At 44.6% G+C, this 11,684-nt stretch overlaps 1 protein-coding gene across 2 annotated transcripts; it reads right to left on the reverse strand.

Moving 5' to 3' along the window:
- Positions 1 to 1,414: 1,414 nt before the first annotated feature.
- Positions 1,415 to 3,322, reverse strand: fzd10 (frizzled class receptor 10; the record flags this gene model as incomplete). 2 transcript variants are annotated; one of them, XM_080852168.1, is made up of 2 exons in its annotated part: positions 1,415 to 2,679; positions 2,764 to 3,205. In XM_080852168.1, the coding sequence occupies 2 exons, from the start codon at positions 3,188 to 3,190 to the stop codon at positions 1,415 to 1,417; spliced, it is 1,692 nt and encodes a 563-aa protein (XP_080708294.1). The 2 variants fall into 2 exon arrangements, with proteins under 2 accessions (XP_080708294.1, XP_080708293.1); XM_080852167.1 differs by having other exon boundaries at positions 1,415 to 3,322.
- Between the last annotated feature and the right edge of the window lie 8,362 nt (positions 3,323 to 11,684).

Below are 11,684 nucleotides of genomic sequence, written 5' to 3' on the forward strand. Positions count from 1 at the left end.
GGGCCTCTGTACTGTGTGCTTACGGAGGCTTACGGCTAACCATAACCCAGCCTCTTCCTAATTAGAAGAATATCCATCTCAAACAAACAAAGCATGGGGGTAAGCTCTGGTTGTGGTTGGTGCCTGTTGTGCTTACTCACACACACACACACACAGAGGGAGAGAGAGAGAGAGAGAGAGAGAGAGAGAGAGAGAGACTCTTATACACAAACATACACCCTAGTGCTAAGTAAAAAAAATGCCATCACACTTGCTAATTCTTCTAGAGTGAGTGCCTTGCCAAGCAGCTGGAGATTCATCTATTGATGCTGTGCAGTTTATTAGAAGCTTTGAAAAACCTGCTCAGAACAATGCTGCCCTTTGTTCCTCTATTCCACAATGGTCTGCAATCTCTGCCTGTGTGTCATTTCAATTGAGGAATTTCAACACCGATAAAGATTACTTTCAGCAATCGCACCATACTCTGTGATAAACCAAACCTTTGATATTTGCTTTCCTTCTTATTTCTCATCTGTTATCTCCCAGCTTTGTTCACATGTAAGGCAACGCATGGAAAACAAACAACTGAAGTTAAGTCTCTCAACATTTAAAACTAGAAAGCTTTATTCATTTCTTATAAAATATCAACTTTTTTTAGAAATATATACAATGCATTGTGCTAAAAAAGAGCGAGAAACAGGGGTAGGTGGGGGTCAAAACAAAAGAAGTATTCACTGTACAAAAAAACAAACATCTAAAACAAAACAGAACGAAACAAATTGAAACGAAACATCCAACGCGTTTCCTTTGTTTTGTAAAATCTAGTGCTTGTTTGATTTAGTTTGTAGTCTGTGTACACTTTGGCCACAGGCAGTAGGCGTCCATGTGCAAGTGAAGGACTCCTGTGATTTTTTTGTCGTACGTCCCCATTTGCAGCTGGACTGAGAGACACCGACTGTCTCTGGCACAGAGGAGGCACAATCTTAATGACCCCTCAATCAAATCTGAACAGCCATCATATCTGAACTATGTTTACAGTGCTAAACAGCCCCTCTCGCGATATTATCAATGGCACAGTTTTCCAGAAGGGCCTTACCAACACGTCCCGAAGACAGACTGGTCCCCTTTTGTCCCCTATGATTTTAGTGTCTCTCTATCGCTTTATGCCTTTCATAAAATCCATCAATGCTGTGACTGCATTAAGGTACTGGGGGCAGCAGTAAGAAGGGTTAAACTGCCTTCCAGGCATCGTAGAGAAATATATCATTCCCAGTCAGTTTTCTTTTACTGTGAGTTATCATAAAAAAAACACAATAAATATGAAACAGTGTGTGTTCCTTCAGAGGTCCCAAGGTTTCTAAGGAAACTGTTCAGAGGCAAGAGCTTGCAGGGTGTGTATGCATGTGTGTGAGTGTGTGAGTGTGTGTGGGTGGGGTCAGACGCAGGTAGCTGGGGGTCCCGTGCTGGGGGGCTCATATTTACCAGCATGGCCCTTGAGCTGAGGCTGAGGCTGAGGCTTGAGGTATCGTCCGCCGCCGGTGAAGACACAGGCAGCCTTCCGTCGCGTGCGCTTGCGCAGCTTGCGGCTAAACAGGCCCTGCCAGGACTGCAGCGTCTTGGAGGTCCACACCCACATGCCGCTGGTGATGCCCACCACAAGCTGCATGAACACCTTCACCATGAAGATCTCCACCGCCGGGATGGAGCTCCGCAGCAGGCACTCGCCGCCCTCCTCGCCCGCACCTCGACCCTGCAGCTGGGACGACGATGATGACAGAGATGAAGATGACGACGACGATGAGCCTCCACTTCCGCCTTCTAGGCACTTCTGCTCTATAGCCAGCGTCCTCCAGTGAGCCATGTTGAGCCGCTCGTAGAAGTAACACGCGATGACACAGGTGGCGGGCACGGTGTAGAGCACGGAGAAGACGCCGATTCGCACCATGAGCCGTTCGAGCTTGTGCGTGTTCTCGCCGCCGGTGCGCATGACGCGGCGGATGTGGAAGAGCGCCACGAAGCCCGAGAGCAGGAAGCAGGTGCCCGCCGCCAGGTAACAGGCCAGCGGCGCCAGCACGAAGGCCGTCAACGCCTCGGCGTCCATGCTGCCCACGTAGCACAGGCCCGTCAGCTCGTCGCCTGCCACCTTCCTCATGGTGAGGATGAGGATGGTCTTGAGCGCCGGCACGGCCCACGCCGCCAGGTGGAAGTAGGAGCTGTGCGCCTCGATGGCCTCGTGGCCCCACTTCTTGCCGGCGGCCAGGAACCAGGTGAGGGTGAGGATCACCCACCAGATGGAGCTGGCCATACCGAAGTAGTAGAGCACCAGGAAGACCACCGTGCAGCCCGTGCTCTCCAGGCCCTCCTGGATGATGTACGGGACTCCGGCGTCGCTGTCGCAGGCCACGCTGTCGGAGCCCACCGACAGGCGCACCAGGAAGCCCAGCGAGTAGACGCAGTAGGACATGGAGAGGAAGATGATGGGCCGCTCCGGGTAGCGGAAGCGCTGCGGGTCCACCAGGAAGGTGAGCACGGTGAAGGCGGAGGAGGCAAAGCAAAGCACCGACCAGGCCGCCATCCAGCCCGACGCGAAGCGCTTGTCGGTGCGGCTCCAGTAGACATCCACGCGCGGGGAGCAGCGGGGCGCGCACGAGCCGCTCTTCTGGACGTAGTGGAACTTGCGCGGGTCGCCGCCTCCGCATGCTGTGGCCTCGCGGCCCCCCTCCGTGACGTCTTTGCCCGAGGGGTTGCGCCCGCTCCCGCTAGACCCTGTCACGCCGCCACCACCACCAACTCCTCCACTCACTCCTCCTCCTCCGCCTGCTAGGCTGCTGCTGGGCCGCTTGGGCTGGAAGTCAGACAGCTCGTCGGAGCCGTTGTTGGGGGCCTCCATGCACAGGTGGTTGGGGTCGTTCTTGGTGGGCAGCCGGGAGCAGTCCAGCGAGTCGGGCCAGTGGAAGTTGAACTTCTCCATGATGGGCGAGCACTTCTGCTGGGCCTGCTCGCACATCACGCGGCACGAGGGGATGGGCATGGACACCTTCTCCGAGCACATGGGCGCGTAGAGCGAGCACAGGAAGAAGCGCAGGTGGCTGTGGCAGCCCACCTGGATGAGCGGTGCGAACTCGTGCAGCTTGATCGCCGCCTCGTTCTGGTCCTCGTGGCCCATCAGGTTGGGCATCACCGTGAGGTTGTAGCCGATGTCCTTGCACATGGGGATGGCAATCTTCTGGCAGCGGCCCTCCCCCGGCTGCTCCGGGTCCAGGGAGCTGATGACGGAGCTGAAGGCAGCCCTGCACGCCAGCAACAGGCAAAGGAAAGTCATCTTACTGGATGAGACTGTCATTGTTTCTCCTTCAACACACTAAACTCATTAAAACTGACCAGTGCACCATAAACTAGGACATTTGCTTTTTCAGAATTCCGAGATACGATAATGTACAATCCCTGTTTAATGTTCCACACGATTGGTTCCGCTAAAGGCAATGTCAAGTATTGGTAATATTAGTGAACTTGAGCGTCCCGAACCAGAATCACAACTTCGATTAAAATAAAGTCAAGTCTATTGTCATTGTGTTCCACAAAAGAAGGTAAAAGTATTCCAAGGAAAAAGACAAGTTAAGTCCTGGGATTTTCATATCATTTCAGAGATAACGTGGACTCCGTGTTAACGGATCCTGAAAATCCTTTCACGCAAATCATTCAAGAGCATATCAAAGGTCCATAAGAAACGAACTGTATTGTAATTCCACGAAAACAGAGAGGGTTGTGATAAGTAACCGTTACAAATTCTTCCTTTTTACACAGACATCCGCGAAGAGTCGTTTGCCCCGGTACAAGGCACTTCTCGTCTTCTGATCACGGCTCTTGCGCACTGTTACCACGCTCTAGTCCTCCGGCACGAGACGAAGTAAACTGAAGTATCTCCACACAACTGCATTGCTGTAAACCGAGTCGCCGTGTTGTGCAGTTCCTGCTCAGCCTGCTACGAACAATTTGTTAGGAACATTTTATAACTTTAAAAGAAACCGCGTCAGTGCAAACCACCAAGAGTGGCTCCGCGAAACAGACTTTCGAGTTGAGAGCTGCTGTGAAAACTGGGCGCTGTGCAGTCGCTGTCGTCCTGAACTAACCTGCCAAAAGATCCGCCTTCAAAGACAGCTACTTTGCATAAGAAAGATGAAACTGACACGGTGATTATTTCCAATTCGTGCGGAGCAGCCTGCAGACTTCCAAACCCCCAAACAACTATTTACTTCAAGATCACAAGGAAACACACTGGGCCATTTGTTAATTTTCCGTTGAAAACTTTCTCTCGACCTGGAGAAGTGTCAGGTTTTAACGCTTCTCCGACCCAGGTAGAGGAGCCAAACGTTGCCTCCGACAACCAAAAGGATTTTAAGCGCTCCCATCGAGTCTTGCCCCTTTCTTCAACACAACTGCCGATTTTCACGGTTCGGGCATTGTGTAAGTGGAGTGAGAAGAAGGGGAGTTTTTATTCCCCAAATACCCCTTTTTCTCCATTGTTGCCGGAGAGACATAGACCCAGCCCGCTGGACCCTAGTATACTCTCTTGCCATCGGGCGACACAACGCGACCGAACATTCATGTGAATGTTTTCAGCTCAACAAATAGGGGCTGTTTACATTTCGACTCGGGCTAATCGATTACGTTGGGAGTTTAGGGAGTCAACTTTTGGATTTAAAAACAAACAATTAAAATCTGACGTTTTTTTTTGTCAAACAGGTTTGTGTTTAATTTGGTATTTAGAAAACTGCTATGAGATCCAACGCCAATAAAAAGTAAAGAGGAACACAAGCAAACAAATACATACTTGTAGGTAGGCCTACAAATAAGTACAAATACAGAAAATGTATGTGACGATTTTGTAATTTTTGTAAATTTGTATACAAAAGCAGAATATAAACTGTACAATAGAATGTATAATCACACATCACTAAGTCAGGGAGGTCCCTTAATTTACTGATCTGGGCACATACGCCAGTTCTGCTGCCTCCAGCCTGGCTAGAACAAACCAGCAGTTGTATGATATTTATTCTTGCTTAATATCACATAATTGCATAATTTGCTGTGATTTATGCCTGTTTAAAAAGTTGGCAACCTTCTCTGCCTTGCCTGCGCACATAAGGAATGTCAACACAGTGGATGGATTGTGCCATAAATTCAATAAGACTGAATATTAAATGGAGTGGCGGCCTCCTCCCAAAGGCCTTATACGCAACCCAGCAGAAATGTATTAGGTGGTGGGTGTGTGGTGGGTGTGTAGTGGGGGTGGGGGTGGGGATTCAGTGGCAGTCTTACTGACATGAAAGGGATTCCTAACCTATAGCAGACCCCCCCACACTACCACCCAATTGGCTTTCCATCGTAAATTCACACATCTAGATGAAGGGAACATGCCTGCAGGGTAAAGAAAGAGAGGAAGATAGCGAGAGAAAGACAAAAGAGAGTGATACGCAGACAAAGCTGCTTCAGTCTGGTGGCTTAGTTGTCTGCCTCGGTCTCACCCCGTCTGGTACCCCTCTGTGCCCATGCCAGGCTCTCAATCTGCTCCCAGGGCATCACCCCAACGCCATCGGAGTCTCACTGTGCCCCCCGTAAGCGTGCGCCAACCTTATTGAAAACGACAAACTGTGTGTGTGTGTCTGTGTATGTGTGTGTCTCTTTGTGTGTCTGTGTATGTGTGTGTCTCTGTGTGTGTGTGTATGTGTTTGTGTCCATGTGTGTGTGTGAGCTGGCGTGTCTCAACCTCCCCAGGGAAAATGTGATGTAAAGCGTATGAAGGGAGTTCACGCCCTGAATGTTTGTGATTATTTCCCAACACTATGAAGTAAACGCCCCGTTCATTGTAAGGAAGTTTGGGAGCCGGAGCGTATGGAGAGTAGAAGCACAACACAATTCATTTGAGTTTTTTCTGCAGTTTCACTTAGCAGTGAAGTTGTAGATGGAACCATGTTGAACTTCAGACCTCAACACAATACGGAAAAAGATGCAATGCTTAAGCCGGTCTTACAGTAATATCAGTTTGGTATTGCTTCTTCACCTACATCTACAGGCAAACACTAGAACTAAGTGAGGTTGTGAGGACCAAAATTTTGTTTCAGAAAAAAAAAGGCTAGATCAGAAAGTATCAACATGGCAGGAAGGCCTGTCCAAAGACAATAAATCCCCCAGTGTGGATATACGAGGAAACATTGATATGTTTATACAGGCGTTATAGCGCAGTCCTTGAAGGATAGAGTGCCTTGCAACCAACTGTTCATCATGAATCACCATCCAGTCGCCTCACCCACACTGTAAAAAAACAACCTAATTTTACAGTTAATAACTCTACATTTTTACAGTGGTTTTCTGTTTTTTGAAATTGTATACAAAACTACATATAATAATGGAGGTTAACTATAAATTAAAAACACGACTCCTATTTTAAGGATAATGCCAATAATGACAAATTACATGGATTTCAATTTTTTTTACAGAAAATAACTGTATTATTTATACATACATTTTCCATTTTTCTGACATACATGCAAATGTAAATAAAATTACACTGATAATCTGTAATTTAATATGTAGCTCATTATATTATGGTTTATGTACATACTAACAATTTAGCATGATTCTATGTAAATTTACAGTGAATTCTTCACTAATTCAGCATAAACATTTTTGCAAACCCATTTTCATTTAACCTGTTAGAACCTTGATGTTTTTTCCTAAATTACCTAAAAATTCCATGCCCAAATGTAAAGGCTTACTTTTGAGTTTTAGGCACAGTATGGTGGAAAATTTCAATTTGATGTTACAGAGTACCCGTCAAGCTATGAGTACCATATATGATATCTGAAATTTTAGAAAGATGTCGATAACCTTCCCAAAATGTAGGCGCTCCCTATTTTTTTTCATTTACATCTAGATTACTGTGGATGTAAGTAGGAAAATGAATAGAAATGCCCAGTTTTGTCATATAATTGTGTGCCCCCAAGGGTATGCCATCACTTGAACAAATTTGGAAGTGATATCTCATCCCAATCAAAAGTTAGAATATAAATAATCGGTGAGCCCTCCATACACTTCCGTGACTTTTGCTGCTTTTTGATTATACCAGACTCTATTTCAATCTTCTCGTCATCCAACCGTTGAAGCTCTTCCAATACTACTGTTACCCCATGAAAACAATCTTTTTGGGGGCTGGCTCTCTGTTTTATTTTTAGAAGCCATGATGATGTAGAATAAATGTGTTTTGTTGTGCACCTGCATTACGTTATAGAACTGTCAAAACTTGCGTGGCTAAACGGCAAAACAAATGCACGTGAATTACTGATTACATCCCACCTTCTCTGTTGTGCACTCGGATATCTTTGCATCTCATTGGTCTACAGTCATGATTGACACATGTGTGGACCAGTCAAGGAAAGTATTAGTTTATGTTTTTCACGCACAGACTTAGCAGAGTTTACCATAGCAACCATGGACATATGATAGCAACAAAATAGTCTTGGGTGCGCGCATTGTGTCAGACTGACAGGTCAGTCAACCTATGATATTAGTTACAGGTTCCCGTATCTTGCTGGCTGATTGGGTTATCCTGATAAGATAAGACTCTGTAAAAGGTCGGGATAGCCTTCACGCTTAGAGCAAGATGTTACTCATAAGAGGACTCAGGAGGTTGAAGATGTTAGAAAGATGGGTATTTTTATTAACCCAAATAAGGCACAAAGGCAGTTAAAACACTGACAATACTAAATCAATATAAAAAAATACAGTTTTCACTAAGGACAAATGCATGAAGCCACCAACAAATAAGCAATTCACATAAGACCACATGTATAAAAAGGACCATTAACTGGTCAGTGAGAGTCCTTATTAAACACGATCACTCTCACTACGAAACAAAACAAAAGCAAATAAAAGGACCAAGGTAACTAGCCCATCGTGAGAGCTCCAAGGACTTACGTCCTATTAAACTGGCAACTTTCCTGAACAAAGAACAAAGGTAAGTTTAAGTAGCCTTGACAAGCACCTTGAATTGGCTCATACCAATCATTGATTTCAGGTGTGTCAATCAGCAAGGCACCAACACCTGTGGCTCACAGCAGCCATACCTAAACAATCAAACTCCCAATCAACTAGGAAACACAGACTACACATGGTAGCAATTAGGCTTGGTGCCGGCATAGCCGACACATAATAAAGCAGCCAAATCTCATTAAACATAAACTCCATATATCGCGCCATCTTCACAACACAAACTTAGACACTAAACACCGGTTGACAAACGGTATGAAATATGACAATATGATTATTGTTAAACTAAATAAACAGAAAATTTCAGAGACAAGACATTGAATGTGTGCTGATTTTAACTGAACAAAGACATGAACATCAAACATGTAACACACACACACACCAAAACACCTTCACCCAGTCCACAAAAGCAGCAGCCTACAGGCTGCAGTGGTGGGTCACACAGGTGCCCCGTCACAGACTCACTTTGTTCATTCGGTTAAAATCAAGCCACCCCTGAACTAAACACCACTATACATATTTGGGACCCATTCTAACGGCATCGGCAAGCCTGGTCTAGTCACACAAGAGCATTGTCCAAATTCCCTAATGCTGAATGGGCACTAAATCCAACAGACCCACTCCAAAATCTTGTGGAAAGACTTCCTATAAGAGAGGCAACTGTTATAGAGTAGTTTTGGAATGAGATGTGCGTGAAACTCATATATGTGTGATGATCAGGTGTCCCAATACTTTTGACCTGACCTAACCTTGGATCTGGCTGGCCCAGAGCAATGCAGAACAATAAAGACGAGACAAGGGGGAAATTACTTTGCAATGGACTGACTCACTCCATGTAGTTTAATATGAGTCTGAAGTCAAATGTTTTAACTTTTGTGGGTAGAGGCTATTGTGATGTTCCTGCTGAGCTCCGCTCCGGCCACGCCCCCTTCAATCACACAAGCACATACACCTGTTTCACTCTCACTCATGCTCTCAGCTGCATGTCATCAGTATCATTCACCATCCCAGCTGCACTGCATTCAGGTCCCAAATCACATGATCACACACACCTGATTCACTCCTATATATAACCTGCACTCCCCTCACTCCGTGTTTGGTCTCGTCGCTACAAGGGTGAAACCTTTGCCCAAGTCTTCTAGCTCTGTGGCCCACTCTACGTCCCTGGGATTCCGCCTTCCGGCCACCGGCAACTACAACCCCATTGTCAGCTGGCTTCCAGCCCAGCTAGCTCTCTGTCCGTGGGCGTCCAGCCCCGCAAGCTCCCTGTCTGCTGGCTTCCGAGTCAGCCATTTCGGTGCCGGCAGACTTTTAGGACTGCATTATCCAGAGTGCCGTGCATACGGCACCGGGAGTAATGTGACTGTCTTGTCCGGCCTGTAGCCGTGTACCTCTGTTCTTTGCCCTTGCGCACAGTAGCCAGAGTGAGACTCTGTGCGATCTTTAGTTCATGTTCCTAGATCTTTGTGTTAGAACTCTGTCTGTTAACCCTTTCGTTGATTTGTATACTCTGTTTGTGTCCTGTTCCCCGTCTGTACTCCATCAATAAACTCTGCATCACCTGAAACTCTTCAATCACAAACCCTGCAAGTCAATGTTTGAAATAATTGTCTTCCAAAATAAAACCATCATTTTACAATCTTGAGCATGTGTCAGCACTTTATTGAATGTGTTTGATCATAAAAATGTAGGAGCAATCTGGAAAATGACAGTTTCTCTGCTAAATGTGAATTGCCGTCACTTAATTGAAGGTGTTTCATTGTAATAAATGAGGGAAAATCTGTAAAATACCAGTGTTTCTCTGCAAAACTGTTAGGGCTGCCACTTTATTGAAGGTGTTTAATCTTAATTAAAGAAGCCTGACTTAATGAATGGTGTTTGCTCGTTATAAATTAGGAAGAATCTGTAAAATAACAGTATTTTTTGCTGAACTTGTAGTACTGTCACTTTATTGAAAGTGTTCGATATTAATAATAAAAAAATCTGTAAAATAACAGTTTTTCTCTGCTGAACTGTTAGGGCTGCCACTTTATTGAAGATTTTTAATCTTAATTAAAGAAGCCTGACTTAATGAATGGTGTTTGTTCGTAATAAATTAGGAAGAATCTGTAAAATAACAGCATTTTTTGCTAAACTTGTAGTACTGTCACCTTATTGAAAGTGTTCGATATTAATAATAGATACAAAAATCTGTAAAATAACAGTTTTTCTCTGCTGAACTGTTAGGGCTGCCACTTTATTGAAGGTTTTTAATCTTAAATATCGAGGAAAACATTGTAAAATAACAGTGTTTCTCTGCTATACTTTTAGTACCCTAACTTAATAAAAGGTGTTTGCTCGTAATAAATTAGGAAGAATCTGTACAATAACAGTTTTTCTCTGCTAAACTGTTAGGGCTGTAACTTTATTAATGGTGTTTGATTGTATTAATTGAGGAAAAATCTATAAAAAAAACAGTTTTTCTCTGCAAATCCTTAAATGGAAATATCTGTAAATATAGGGTTTTTGCACTTTATTTGAATTAGGATGTTTTACTTTAATTTTGCGGTTTTTGTTTGGCAGCCGTAGCTGCCAGTAATTTACTGTTTTTTTACAGATTTTTTTTTTACAGTGCAGTCCTTCCTCACATACTCACCTCACCCAGGGCTGACTATACTATCCTTCCTCACATACTCACCTCACCCAGGGCTGACTAAACTATCCTTCCTCACATACTCACCTCACCCAGGGCTGACTATACTATCCTTCCTCACATACTCACCTCACCCAGGGCTGACTATACTATCCTTCCTCACATACTCACCTCACCCAGGCCTGACTATACTATCCTTCCTCACATACTCACCTCACCCAGGGCTGACTATACTATCCTTCCTCATATACTCACCTCACCTAGGCCTGACTCTATACTGCTGTCCTTCCTCACATACTCACCTCACCCTGGCCTGACTGTACTATCCTTCCTCACATACTCATCTCACCCAGGACCAGCTCAGTGTTACAGTCCTTCCACACATACACGCTTTAGATAAACATTCAGGTATGATGAATTTAAATAATCAGTGGTACAGCCATGTTGTTAAACGTTTGAAACAGTTTTCTTGTTTGGATACAATGCCTTAAGGTGTCTCAATGATGATTGAGTTGTAATATTGGTACATACCAACAGGATTTCCCAATGTAATTGTTTGTTTAATCTGCAATCACACTTTTATCCCAAGTTACTTACAGCACAGGTAAAAACCTACATTTTGTCAGTTAGAGTACTTTTTGGAAATCACCTTGCCCAACCTTTTCTGTGTTTGTTTGCTTTAAAGTGACGCTAAATGCTAGCAACCTTCGGTAAAGTATCACTTCACTGGGGAAATTCTGTTCACCCAATTTCACCAAGTTTCTTTATTAGCAGACATACTTTTTCCCAATGCTATTGCCAATATTACCACCTTGCCCTACCAGCTAAGATACTGGAACACGCCTAATGAATTATGTGAGGTAGATGGCTCTTTGACATGTTGTGCGTTTGAGCACAATAAGCCTTTCATCCATAATTTAGTTTGACACTGCTTAATGAATGATAATTAATTAATGAATTAAAGATGAATAGAAATGACATGACATAAATGTAATTATCAGGTGGAAGTGTTCACAGTGTTCAGGAG

Source organism: Sprattus sprattus (assembly GCF_963457725.1).
Source record: "Sprattus sprattus genome assembly, chromosome: 15".
NCBI classification, from domain to species: domain Eukaryota; kingdom Metazoa; phylum Chordata; class Actinopteri; order Clupeiformes; family Clupeidae; genus Sprattus; species Sprattus sprattus.